Below are 15,220 nucleotides of genomic sequence, written 5' to 3' on the forward strand. Positions count from 1 at the left end.
GAAATTTCTTGTTGAAACTCCACCACAACCAGATTATTATTTCTGACTCCATCAAAGATTTTTGGTGATGGTGTGAACTGCACAGATTTTTGGTCAATCATATACCTATTCAAAAACTCTGACACCATAATACCACAGTCTCACAAAAACACTGCACAAAAGCATGATCAAGAGTCAAAAACGACAGGTAAAGAGATGGAAATATGTGGATGTCTCTGATGTGCGTACATCAGAAAAACACCAACTCACAAATTGAAAGTAATAGTGATTCCCAAAGGAAGAGAGCCAATTAAAACTAACACTGAAAGTTATAATAGGAAAAAAACAATATAATTTCTAATCTGATTAAAGTGTCTGAAAAATCATAAAAATTTATAAGTAGGAATCAGTGTTAAAATGTTTCATATTTAAAATTTTAAATTTTAAAAGAAAGTTTTCATAAAATTTCAAAGGCGAGTAAGCAAAATCAGTTTTTATAGATGTTAAAAACCAGTTCAGCTTTATATTTTAATCATTTCATGATGAATATTTTAAAACAGTGGAGTGGTATTTCTAAATTTTCGAGGAGAAACTTCTGCAATAAAGAAAATGTGTGACATCAGTATCATTTGTATTTGAATGAAATACAATTATGTGCTTGGTTCTCTATTTTAAAATGAGCAAGAAAATACCTAATAGTTACTGTCTTGGAGAGGTGGGCTTCCCAACTTTTTTCCAAAGATGTCATGGAAGGAACTTTTGAGGAGTACTATATGTTTTTAAATTTATTCTAATTATATTTATTTGTTATTACAATAAAATTGATTTTTCAATGTTTATTTCCCATGAGTATAAAACACAAAATAAACTAAAAACTTGTATCATATTAATTGCAGATTGAGTTAGCTGTTTAGTATTGTCCCATGTCTGTTCACCAATTTAAAATGATCTTCGGTTTTTTCTACTTTCTTTTTTTATTGAAGTATAGTTGATTTACAATATTGTGTTATTTTCACATATATAGTACAGTGATTCATTTATATGTTACATATATTTTATATATATTCCTTTTCAGATTCTTTTCTCTTATAGGTTATTAAAAAATATAGAGCACAGTCTCCTGTTCTGTACAGTAGGCCCTTGTTGATTTTCTGTTCCATATATAGTAGTGTTCATGTTAATCCTAACCTAATTTATCCCTCTCTCTACCCCACTTTTCCCTTTGATAACAGTAAGTTTAATTTTTATATCTGTGAGTCTCTTTCTGTTTTGTAAATAAGTTCATTTGTATTCTTTTTAATTTTTTTAGTTTTTTTTAAGTTTTTGTTAGAGTGTAGTTGATTTACAGTGTTGGGTCAGCTACATAGAAAATAATAAAGACACTACCAGAAAATAATAGAGTTCATCAATGAATTTGATAAAGTTCCAAGATACACAATTAATACACAGAAATCTTTGCATTCTTATAAACCAACAACAAAAGATCAGAAAGAGAAATTAAGGAATCAATCCCATTTACCATCTTACCATTGCACCAGAAAGGATAAAATATGTATCATTTTAGAATCCATGTATAAGTAATGTCATATGATACTGGTCTTTCTCTGTCTGACTGAAAATTGCTATATTTTTAAGGAAATGAAGATGAATTGCAAAACCAACTGAACTAATGAGATTAAGAAAAACTAATAGCTGTAGCCAATAAGGGAGTGGATTTATCCAAAAAAGTAATTATTGACCATCTACCATCTGCAAAAATGAAAACATCTTGAAACAAAATTTTAGAGAAATAGTAGGTCTTTAAGCCATATTTTAAATTGTAAAGGAAAAGGGAGGAAAGAATTATAGAAAATAGTTTGGGGAAAGGAAGGTAGCAACACCTCTTTCATCAAAAATATTACAGTTGCTGGCTTTGAGTCTTCTAATAAAGTAAATACATTAGGACTTTGAAAAATATTACAAGCAACTTTTAGTCAAGATAAAAGCCAAAAGAACATAATCTATGGCTTACAACACAAAATAGGTAGGAGATTTATGACCTAGGTATTGTTTTTATTTGTTTGCCCTTTCAAAAGATTTTAGTTACTATGATAATGTTATTTAGGCAATAAATCATTTTGAGAAAATACCCTGGATTGAAGTTAAAATGACCATCATTCTGTGTTGAATATGTTGAGAATGTGGTCTCACATTCCTCTTGGCCAGGGACTTATGCTGCTAGGAACTAGAAAATGGAGTGATTGAGTCATTATCAACATAATCTTCTCCCAGAGGGATTTTTTTTACACCAAAAGGCTGAAAAGCAATTACAGACACAGTGAATTGGCAGTGGCAGATAATCACACTGGTAACAGAAGGAGAGATTAGGCACACACATCTTTATGTTGGTGTCCTGCTGTGCTGGTCATTTTCGGAAAAAAGGAGCAAAGGAATATCATAAATATTCAGCATAAATGTCCTTCATTTATCTTCTAAGATATTTTAGGTACACCTTCCAAAGCACTTAAGTGGCACGTAAAACCCTTGTACAACATATTATTTCTTTTTTTATCTTAGTTTTCACATTTTATTTACATTAAACTAGAATATAAGAAATAAGATTTATTAAGATCACTCTCCTCTGAATGTCCCCTCATTGCTCTTTTCTGAATCTCAGAGTCTTAATTTGGAACTCAATAATGCTTATCTGGCAACTCTGGAAGTGGCAGCTGATGACATTTAGGGGTTCAGCACCCTCCCCAGATTGTGTGGCATGTGCCTTAGAGATCAGTTCAGTTCCATTTAAAACCAGGCATATGTTGACTAAATGAGGCAGGGCTATTGGAGACCTCATAAAAAGGAGGTTCTTAATAATATTTCTTTTTGTCTCTCTCACTATGGGCATAAAATGATCAGAAATAAGACTCCAGAGGCCACAGAGAGTTAAACTTTTGGATTAAATTCTTGAAGTTGAATTTTTACATGCTGCAAAGAATCAGAATCCAGTTCATGTACACAAAGGGAAATTTTGAAACAATTTATTTAAATTTCTCAGAATTTGTCATTTATTTCCAGTTCAGCAGCAATAGATTGTTTTTCCCCATTCAGCATTTTTTTTTTCAATCCAACAGACTCATCTTATGAAGATAGGATAATTTTTCTATGTTCATTTGGTATAACACGAACAGCTTTGGCTAGAGCAGAAAAATGAACTACAATTTTCAGATATTTGCACATGCTTTCATTCATATTTTTATTCAGTTATTTAAATTTTAGTTCAATGGATACATGCTTTTTGAATTAAATATAGCCTGGCTATACCAGTAAAAGAGTAAAATTATTAATAAATTACTGATGATTAAATTATTGGCATTTAAAACTTATTTTTACCTAATGACTTTAAAAATCTATGAAAACAAAGTAATGGGATAATTTTAAAATAACTAGTGGTGACTAACATTCTATAAGTAAATTAAGATGTTTGATTATGGATACAAAATTAGGCTGTCAGCTTTTAAAATAAATATAATATATATTAAAATATAGATTTAAAATAGAAGATATAAATTCAACACATGTATACCTAGTTTTAAGTATTCCTGCTTTCTAAACTCAGTACTGGAAAGATTAAAATATAAAGTCAGTTAAAGCATTGAGGCTTGCCTGTAGAATAAGCAGCTGTCTTTGCCCATTTATTGTCTCACTAATCTGGTTTAGAAATATGTGTTTGTGAAATAAATTGATAATTGCATTTACAAGAGCCTTCCTAATAGTATTATATTTGATATATGTAACCTACGCTCAGTGGATAAACATTTGTAGAAGCAACTATCCCAATCACGCCTTTCTTAAAGTATTTTTTATTAAGGTAACTTAAATTTGGGTTGAAAAAATATAGGCTTTATCAAAGTTTAAAATAACACATACAAATACCTCCAATTATTGCTGTGAGATACCTGGAGCAAAGCACTAGGTCTGACTTCTTGCATTATCTGGAGAAGAAGGTAGCACAACAAGCACACAGGAGCATCAGTGAAAAGGATGCCTTCTAAGTGCTACTACTTTTACTGTTAAGGATAAAACTTATTCTGCATTCAGTGTATTCATATTGGCACAGTAAATACATTCACTTTTTTTAAAAAAATGATTCTCATGATATAACTAAGACATAAGCAGTATTTATCCCACTTATATGAAAGAAACTTAGTTTCTAAAAGATTAATTTGTCCAAGGTCAAAAATAAATAAAAAGAAAATGTTTAACTTGAAGGTCAAATCAGTCACATGATTCCAGAGCTTATGTCTTAACCTGCACCCAAATTCAGACAAGTAAATTTTATCTTCATAATTCATCGTTGATTTTTATTTTTCAAGTCAATAGTTATCATCAGCCAATCAACTGTTTACTTTTTAAATGTATTTTTTGAAATCATACCTTTAGTGATTTATTCATATTGTGTTCATTACTAATGTGCATGCTGATTATTGAAGCATATCCACTCATCTAATACAAATTAATTCACTTAACATTTAACAAATATCTACTGATTTCCTACTTTGTTCCAGTCATTTTGTCAAGTCCTAGGCATATAAAAATGAAGAATCAAAGCATATAGATACTACAGCTAGTAAGTTACAGATTCAATTTAATGAATGGACTCAATGAAAGCATTAATAGAAAAAGCTTTACTTTTACCCATCTTTGTTGTTGCTCAGTTACTCAGTCATGTCCAATCCTTTGTGATGCCTTGGAGTAGCACACCAGGCTTTCTTGTCCTTCTCTATCTCCCAGAGTTTGCTCAAACTCATGTCCACTGAGTCAGTGATACCTTCCAACCATCTTATCCTCTGTCGTCCACTTCTCCTCCTGCCTTCAATCTTTCCAGGCATCGGGGTCTTCTCCAATGACTTAGCTCTTCGCATCAGGTGGCCAAAGTATTGGAGCTTCAGGATCAGTCCTTCCAATGAATATTCAGGGTTGATTTCCTTTAGGATTGACTGGTTTTGATCTCCTTGCTGTTTCCAAGGGACTCTCAAGAATCTTCTCCAGTACCTCAGTTTGAAAGCATCAGTAGTTCTGCACTCAGCCTTCTTTATGGTCCAGCCTTTCATCTGTACATGACTTCTGGAAAAACAATAGCTTTGACTATACAGACATTTGCCAGAAAAATAATGTCTCTGCTTTTTAATACACTGTCTAGGTTTGTCATAGCTTTTCTTCCAAGGAGCAAATGTCTTTTAATTTCGTGGCTGCAGTCACTATTTGGAGCCCAAGCAAAGCCTCTTCATACCCAACAGCTATTTCCTTTCTCAGAAAATCCAGATTCCATGTGGCCCCAATAGAGATTCTAAAATCAGGATGTAGCTAGTCCTTCCAAGCCACAATCAGAAACAACTCTAGGGTAGCAAACCCCTCTTTTCCAGTGAGATGAGGGCTCCCCCAGAGCAAAACTCCATAAGAATAAATAAGCATTTCCAGGAAACATCATTCTCACTCCCTTTAAACAATGAATACTTCAAGTAGACATCTTATGCACAACTCAAAACTCTGGAACCAACCACCATATGTACTTTAATCCTCTCTTGTCCAGCCTCTTCATTGTCCTGTTTTTTCATGTCCAAGCACATTCCCAATAACTCCAGCCATTTTCCCTGTTTCCTTTCAAATTACTGCCATTGCAGTTTCCATTTCTTTAGATGACTTTTTCCCACCTAACCATGCTTTAATTAAACAATTTCCAGCTTGGTCCAACTTTGATTCCACCAAAAGACAGCTTCCACATTTCTATGTAAGAAAGATTTGGAGGTATCATTTGGATGGCAAAACCAAGAGATCTCTCTACACTTGTGAACATTCCAATGGTTGTTACTTGTACACTCACATTCACTGGGTTGGAAGAATTTATAAGATTCACAGAGACGGTGTGGGATGCTATGTCCAAAATCTCTCACACATCGCTTGGAACTGCCCTGCCCTCTGCTGCTATGGAGATGTTTAAGGTTTTGTTCATATTCTAATTAAACCATATCTCTAGCTTTGACAGGACTATTGCAAAAGCATTGGGAGCAATTGTTTGTCATATTCAATATCAAAGTCAGCTTAACCAAGGACTGTGGCAAAGAATGGATGTTTAAAGGGACAGAAATGGTGTGGGTACTCCAGAATGGTCTATTTGTCATTTCATTATCCTATGCAATACATATTTTTTCCTTCTGTAGAACCCTGCAAGGAAGACAATTTTCAGTGTAAGAATGGGGACTGTATTCTGCTGGTGAATCTCTGTGATGGTTTTCCACACTGTAAGGATGGCTCAGATGAAGCAGATTGTGGTACGTTTTATTTTTAGGAAAAAACTTTCATCATCTTAATTTCTACATTTGGATTCTACAAATGCAAAAGGAAGATTATGACTATATTTATTAGGACATATCTTGGTACTTATGGATTATTATTTCCTGGTGATTTTAGTGCCTCTGCCATCATTCTGGTTACAAGAAATGCTAACACACGAACTTGTTTCTGTTTAAAGTTGACTACATTTAATACCTTTAAGCCTGCGTGCGTTAAGTTGCTTCAGCTGTGTACAACTCTATGCAACCCTATGGACTGCAGGCTGCCAAGCTCCTGTGTCCATGTGATTTCCGAGGAAAGAATACTGGAGTGGGTTGCCATTTGCTTCTCCAGGTGATCTTCCTGACCCAGAGATCGAACTCGCACCTCTTAGGTCTCCTGCATTGGCAGGCAGGCTCTTGACCGCTAACGCCACCTGGGAAGCCCAGCTTTAGGTCTAGGACAATGCATTTTCAGGTAAAAAGCATAAAATACCTCAGAAAGACAACAGCCCATGCCAGCCACTCAGGCCACCACTCTTACTCATATTTTGCACATTGCTTACACACAGAGGCAACCTCATGCTTATTTATAACTGACTTTCTTAGACTTGTCCTTGCATTCTTGATTCTTCAGTATCTAATTCTCCTTCTGCCTTGAGTCTCCTGTCCATCCCCTATCCAGCTCTCTGTTACATTAGGAATAATGACTACTTTTACTCTGTCCTGTTTTATTTAGAAAAAAAAAATAGTAAAAGCTATTTATGATATGCATGTGCTATAACAGGGTGCTGTAAAATGATCTTAACATAACTGGAATTAACTCTGTTTCACCGAGAACTGAGGCTTGGAGGAGTTAAGTAGTTGCAAAAGATCACAGATCTAGTAAGGCTTAGGGCTATGTTTTCAACCCAAGTCTGTCTAATTCTACAGGGAATGCCTTTATTCTTTTTATCATCAGAAAAAATGGTAAAGAATAACAAACACTTATAGAATTATTGTATGATATTTGTGGGTAAAACTACGATGGGTGATATTTTATCTGTTTGGTAAACTAACTCTCTTAGCCCAGTCTCCCACCTAGCTGCTAATGGCCTTAACTCTCTGTCCTAAATGGTTGTAAAGTGAAGGGGGGAATGACAGAAACCAAACAGCAAAAAAATAAGGTCAAATAAGATACTTTCTGGAGAGAGAAGTAAGAAAAAAAAATGTTTAAAGTTGTTCTTGAATTTGTTTTCCTTCTTTTAGTAACTATGCTTATAAGCTCTTCAAAATAGCTTTATTTTCTGTTTATTGGCTGTACTGATATGCAATGAACTTACATATCTCTGCCAGTTCCATCTTTATAATCAAATGAAAAAACAAAATTCATACTACAAAACTTATTGTTTTCAACTTAAGACTTCCAGTGTGTTCTTAAGAAAAATCATACACTATCAATCTCTAAATGTTAAGAACCTTACGTGTTTAGCTTAAGAGCCCAACATTTGTTTATTGGCTTGGGTCACAGTGACCCTGTGTGTGATCTCATCTTTTCAGTGCGTCTCTTCAATGGCACGACAGACGGCAGTGGTTTGGTGCAGTTCAGGATTCAAAGCACATGGCATGTAGCCTGTGCCGAGAACTGGACAACCCAGATCTCAGATGATGTGTGTCAGCTGCTGGGACTAGGGTAAGTAATTCCACTCAGCTCTCAAATTACTCTCAAGCTTTTTTTATGGATTTCAAATTGGGTTTATTAAGAAATTTAAAATTTGTGGAAGTCATGAATTTAGAAAACACATGCTCCAAAGGGAAGAAAACGTAAATCTTGTTTAACCCCATTCTCAAAAAGACAACCATAGTTAATAATCTTTCAAGAAATATTATATAAATATGAGTATACAGAAATAGTATATCATAAAATCATGCAAAATACCATATTTTAAGCTGTTTTGTAACCTATTTACATATGAACATTTTTCATGTCATTAAATATTTTCTATAGATTGTCTTTTTTAAGAAAAGGAAATATTCCATTTTATGCTCTATTATAATGTATATAACTAATCACATGGGTAATGGAGAAAACACGCTTTTGCTGTGTCTTCCTGACCCATTCATGACAGTTCTTTTGGAAAATTTGAAGAAGTATTATTGTCATGAGAAAGAAAATGTGCAGAATTGCAAGACTTAATTCAAGTAATAATTCCGTATTAATGACTCTCAAAATAAATGACTCTCAAAAAATTACTATCAGTTCAGTTCAGTCACTCAGTCATGTCCGACTCTTTGTGACCCCATGGACTGCAGCACACCAGGCTTCCCTGTCCTTCACCATCTCCTAGAGTTTGCTCAAACTCATGTCAATTGAGTCGGTGGGGTGTTGGTTATGGGGAATAATATTTTTTGATGAAAAATCAACAAAACACTGAAATGAATAGTTGTATATCCTCACTGCAAGTAAAGCAGTGGATAAGTGGCACTGACTCCAGATTCCTACTTTAACGTTGCTTTTAATTCAATAGTTCCTGGCTTCCCTGGTGTCTCAGAGGTTAAAGCATCTGCCTGCAATGCGGGAGACCCGGGTTCAATCCCTGGGTTGAGAAGATCCCCTGGAGAAGGAAATGTCAACCACTCCAGTGTTCTTGCCTGGGAAATCCCATGGACAGAGGAGCCTGGTGGGCTACAGTCCACAGGGTCGCAAAGAGTCACACACGACTGAGTGACTTAAATTTCTAACTTAACTTTAGTTCAATAGTGAGTCCATGCAGGTGAGGCCCTAGGAAGTTATTTGCTTCCACTCAGTTCAGTCGCTCAGTCATGTCTGATTCTTTGTGACCCCATAGACTGCCGCACGCCAGGCCTCCCTGTCCATCACCAGGTCCCGGAGTTATTCAAACTCGTGTCCATTGAGTCACTGATACCATCTAACCATCTCATCTTCTGTCGTCCCCTTCTTCTCCTGCCTTCAATCTTTCCCAACATCAGGGTCTTTTCCAAAGAGTCAGTTATTTGTGTCAGGTGGCCAAAGTATTGGAGTTTCAGCTTCAACATCAGTCCTTCCAATGAACACCCAGGACTGATCTCCTTTAGGATGGACTGGTTGGATCTCCTTGCAGTCCAGGGGACTCTCAAGAGTCTTCTCCAACACTACAGTTCAAAAGCATCAATTCTTTGGTGCTCAGCTTTCTTCACAGTCCAACTCTCACATCCATGCCTAACTACTGGAAAAACCATAACTTTGACTAGATGGACCTTTGTTGGCAAAGTAATGTCTCTGCTTTTTAATATGCTGTCTAGGTTAGTCATAACTTTTCTTCCAAGGAGCAAGTGTCTTTTAATTTCATGGCTGCAATCACCATCTGCAGTGATTTTGGAGCCCCCCAAAAATAGTCTGTCACTGTTTCCATTGTGTCCCCATCCATTTCCCATGAAGTGATGGGACCAGATGCCATGATCTTAGTTTTCTGAATGTTGAGCTTTAAGCCAACTTTTTCACTCTCCTCCTTCACTTTCATCAAGAGGCGTTTTAGTTCATCTTCACTTTCTGCCATAAAGGTGGTGTCATCTGCATATCTGAGGTTATTGATATTTCTCCCAGCAATCTTGATTCCAGCTTGTGCTTCATCCAGCTTAGCATTTCTCATGATGTACTCTGCATATAAGTTAAATAAGCAGGATGACAATAAGCAGCCTTTACATACTCCTTTCCCAATTTGGAACCAGTCTGTTGTCCCATGTCCAGTTCTAACTGTTGCTTCTTGACCTGCATACAGATTTCTCAGGAGGCAGGTGAGGTGGTCTGGTATTCCCATCTCTTTAAGAATTTTCCACAGTTGCTTCCACTACTCAATTTGATAGCCATGCTGAGGAGCTGTTTTATAGACTCAGGAACTTAGTACAGTTTAGGCTAAGGAGATTGGCTCCTTGACCTTGTGACCACAGTTGTTGAATCTAAATGCTCTGGATGATTGGGCTTTACTGTACAGGCGCTTGTGTTCCAGTTTACTGTCTAAGTATCACTATATGATTGTCAACACAGGTGATGTTTGAACCTTAGCTAAACTGTCTCCTCAAAGAGACAATGTTGGGGTCAAGGCGAAACCTTCACAAAGGTCAAAGTAATCAAGATCTTCTTTGGCAAAAATATTTTTAATGCATTTGAATAAAATATGTTGAGTGATAGCATAAAGCTGACTGTATTTTCATGCAAGAGCATATTGGAAAGGAAACATTTATCTTCATTATTTTTTCTAACATTTGCTGATATAAACACATTATTTTGATTACTCACAAATTGGAAGTTTATGCATTGGCAATGATAATGTGTCTGGTCTTTGGATGAATAAGACATAGTTTTTGCTTTAAATGCTTATGTGGAGGAGACAGACACAGAAATAGAGAATTACAATATAATGTGAGAAAGACAATGTCCTGTAGGAGAACCTCTACTCAATTTGGGCATGTCAGGGAAAGCTTTCTAAAAAGTGGCCTGAGCTGTATGGATGATGGCCAGTTCCACATAACCATATACTGTCTATTTACAAGTTTTTCCCTCCAGCCAGATTTTACTCTCTAGTTCACTGACCTCATTTCTAATGAATCACAGTCACAATCACAGACAAGGACAGAGAACTAGATTTTTTTTAGTGTGTGTAAAGCAAGTAGTACACCCCACTGCCTTCAGTACAATGTTTTTCATGAAGGTCAGGCACTTGGCTCTCTTCAGAAATGAGTCAGATAATCTCTGCAAAGACTTTAATCTTTGGACCGGCACTTCTTAACCAGTCTCCCTAGTGCTCTAGTGATTGAAAGAAAGTTACAGCCTTAATGAGAATATGTCTAGATTGGTGCATGCTAACGAAAGAAAACTTAGTTTAAAATGATGTGTTTGGTATAGAGGAAAGTAATTTAAGAGTCAATTTATTAAAAAGGCACTGTAGCCTCTCAAGATTATTTGCATAGTTAGGGTATAAAATGCAATTCCCCACAGATTCTAGTAAATTATATGAGGCAGATTTCATCAGCTTTCCTATTTTTAATGAAATATTTTCATTCCCCACCATTGATAGCTGCATAAGTAAAAAGAACTTTGAATAACATTTTCATGTCTCTGATCAAAGTATGAAAGAAAACATTTTAGACTGATGCAAGAATAAATGTTAAAGAAATATTGAGTAGTGGTTTTTAAAGTATTTCTTAGGAAACCACACTTCCCTGTTATTAACGCAATAAATGAATGATGCAGTTGATGTGCTCTGCTAAGGCATTAAAATCAAGAAGTCATCAGGTCTGTAAACCTCTACAAAATTTAGGAAATGCTAACATTTTAAAAATAAAATTAACTATAAGTATCCCCATGAGGAACTAATGTTAATTTTTAAATCCCATAGTAGTCTTGTGCCAGATACCTTCATTTCATATATCAAAAACATCAAATTGACCCTCTCATTCTGAACCCCAAATAAAAAATAGAATTACTTCAATGTTATTCCATTTCAGAGGTGTTTTGAAAATGTTGGTAGGAGAGTGGTAAATATTTTTAAAAATTAACATTTCACATACATAGAGCATAATAATTTAATTTTCTGTGTAAGCACTAGAGCAAATTCTTATTCACAATTTAACACCAAAAATAGGTTCATAGAAAATTGAAAATAGAATCTGTGTCTCCTATTAGTTTAAGAAATTGATAGACAAACAATGCTCCAGTTCTTGTACATATTTTCTGTCAATATCCCCAAACTTTCAACTATGAAGGCAAAGCCTTAACACAAAAAAAATAAAGATTAGATATAAGAATTAATAGGAAAAGTGTAACTGCTACCTCAAATTTAAATGATTTTTTTATTTGCTAACTTTATGCAAAAAATAATAAATAATATTTTCTGTTATTTTAAAATTTTAATTTACAAGTTCACCATGCAAGAAAATTTTAATTTTATTCTTAGCTATGTTCCTTGGGTGGAATGGCTGAAGCAGTGGGCTAGTTGGGTAGGAGGGGCTGTGGGCAAAATGGTGAAAAAAATTTTATTTTACTTGGTTTAATTGACCAGGCTAAAAAGCTAATCATTTGCCTGAATTGCAATTTATAGTTCTGATTTTTCATTCCTGATTTAGAATGAGAAATACATTAATTAAAATAAGCAAAGAGAAAATAATAGCAAACTGTAATAATTTATAACTTCCTGGGAGGGATTGGGGGCAGGAGGAGAAGGGGACGACAGAAGATGAGATGGCTGGATGGCATCACCAACTCGATGGGCATGAGTTTGGGTAAACTCCGGGAGTTGGTGATGGACAGGGAGGCCTTGTGTGCTGCGATTCATGGGGTCTCAAAGAGTCGGACAGGACTGAGCGACTGAACTGAACTGAACTGAAGATTAATCTGTAATAGGCATATCATCTCACAAAGATGTAGAAAACACAGTGGTAAGTAATTATATCTGCTATGGGCAAGGGCATGAAAACAAGTATACCAATGAATTGTAATCCAAGAGCTGGATCAGCAGTTCCCAAACCTGGTGATACATTAAAATCATCCAGTCATGTTCCCAGGCATTTAGATTCAGGGTGGTCTAGGTCAACGGTTCCCAGTGTTCCAGTTAAAAATCAAATTAGTAACTGAATCACTTTGCTTTACAGCAGAAATTAACAGAATTTTATAAATCAACTATACTTCAATAAAGTAAATTTTAAGAAAGACAAATATTATATGATATCACTTATATGTGAAAACTAAAAAGATGATACACATGATCGTATTTAGAAAACAGAAACAGATTCACAAACTCTGAAAACAAACTCATGGTTACCAAAGAGGAAAGGTTGAGGGGAGGGAAAAAGTAGGATTTGGGGATTAACACATACACACTGCTATATGTAAAACAGATAATCAACAAGGACGTACTAGATAGCACAGGGAACTCTACTCAATATTCTGTAATAACCTACATGGCAAAAGAGTCTGAAAAAGTATGAGTATATGTATAAAACAATCACTTTGCTGTATGCCTGAAACTAACAGCATTGCAAATCAACTAATCAGCTATCCCTCAATATAAAATAAAAATTCAACTAAAAAATAAGATAAAAAAGAATCAGCAGCATCTGTAACAACCGCCTGGGATGCATGTATACAAATTTACATTCTGGAGCCCCACCTCAGACCCACTCATCTGAAAGTCTAGAGCAGAGCCCAACAGTTTGTATTTGAATAAGCCCTTAAGGTGTTTCTGGCTCGCTATAGTTTGAGAATCACTATCTAAGTGTAGTTGTCCTTAACCTTCTTCTATGTGTCATGGACATTTTTGGCAGTCTGGTGGAATTTACCAACCTCTTCTTAGGTGCATATTTTTAAGTTGCAAAAGAGTAAAATACACATAATTTTGAAGGAAATTCATTTCATTGAAAAAGCTATCAAGGTGTTAAAAATATAGTATGATACTATATATTTCTTTTTTAAGAGAGTAAATAAGGTATGTTGGTGATTCTAATGATTGTGTGCTATCAAAGATGAGCATAAGTGATAATTTTAGACGTATGCATTAAAATCTGAAGATATGTGTAATTTGTCTTGGTGACAAAATGATAGGCGCTGCTAATAATATTGTGGTTAGTCACCTACATTAATAGCAGAAATAAAGACTGTGTTTCAATTACAAGTTAGTAAAAATAAAGATGTCATTATTTCTCCTCCAACTATAAACTGGCTACATGTTCCCATGAATTGCTAGGGGCTCCATAGAACTCAGGCTGGAATTTTGGCTACAGTAAGAGCCAGAGGTCTTGGTTCTTTCAAGAACACTGGATGATTCTCCTACTACAGGAAAGTAGTCCAGTCATATCAAAAGATCTCAAGAAACCTTGTATATTTGTTTCAATAGAAAATAGAAATTATACAAAACATCTTTGAAGTTTGGTTGTTTCATTTCATCTGGTATTAAAAACAAAGTTAAAAATAATTAAACATTTTTTCTTCTACTAAGAACATGTGTGCTAAGTCGTGTCTGACTCTTTGCGACCCTTGTGAACTGTAGCCTGCCAGGTTCCTCTGTCCATGGAATTCTCCAGGCAAATATTCTGCTGTGGGCTGCCGTGTCCTCCTCCAGGGGATCTTCCCAACACAGGGATCAAACCCTCCTGTCTTACTTCTCACACATTGACAGGTGCGTTCCTTACCACTAGCACCACCTCAGAAGCCCAACACGCAGGTTTAGCTTCCCTATGTGCGGGTCAACTCTGGTTTAATCCAGGGGATTCCTCAGCTTTTCATTCTGACACTAGCCTCTTTTAACTTCTCTGGAAAACTTTTTCGCCCTGTAGATCAAAACAAAATTAGAGAGTTTAAAAGGACCACTATAAGTGAGACATCATTAAAATGGATTTTTTTAAAAAAAGAAAAAAATTCATGGCTAAGAGTTCAACAAACACAGGTTGATATTATTGCTTGCCTGGGAAAAATCCATTCCTGATGTACGCTAGTAAGTATCTGGAAATATATTATTGGAAAATAAAGGATTCTTTTATAAGAAATCACTTATTTTTATTAATTCAATTTAGGGAGCAAACTCTTTGTTGTCTTTAACTTTTATTTTGACTTAAACTTGAATGGGTATTTTGCAACCCAGAGAAATTTATGGGGCAAGGAAATTGCTGAGAATATAATTATACACATAAAGAGAGAAAATTTCTTCTGGTCAATTGTGAATCATCTACCAATAAATTTTCTGCAACTTAGCTGTCTAGTCTACAAAAGCCTGTTGCAGAGTTGGGGAGTTTTCATTTGGTTTTTGTTTTCTGTTTCTGCTTTTTTAATTGAAGGCTTTTTTCCTTCACTTAAGAGTGTTACATTAAAATAACAAATATAGTTTTCCCCAAACCAAAATATCCTTCACCATTCCCTTAAATCCTGTTGTTGCGGAGAGGGAGGGAGGCATCTATATTCTAAA

The 15,220-nt window shown here is 35.2% G+C and overlaps 1 protein-coding gene across 3 annotated transcripts in view; it reads left to right on the plus strand.

Annotated features, from left to right (window-relative positions):
- Positions 1–15,220, plus strand: part of TMPRSS15 (transmembrane serine protease 15) — a 137,539-nt gene that overhangs the window by 85,176 nt on the left and 37,143 nt on the right. For all 3 annotated transcript variants that reach the window (XM_061134102.1, XM_061134103.1, XM_061134104.1), the window contains exons 18-19: positions 6,177–6,287; positions 7,827–7,959. In XM_061134102.1, coding sequence (XP_060990085.1) covers positions 6,177–6,287; positions 7,827–7,959 — 244 coding nt within the window. The remainder of the gene's footprint in view (positions 1–6,176; positions 6,288–7,826; positions 7,960–15,220) is intronic.

The sequence above is a fragment of the Dama dama genome, chromosome 31 (assembly GCF_033118175.1).
Source record: "Dama dama isolate Ldn47 chromosome 31, ASM3311817v1, whole genome shotgun sequence".
Lineage (NCBI taxonomy): Eukaryota > Metazoa > Chordata > Mammalia > Artiodactyla > Cervidae > Dama > Dama dama.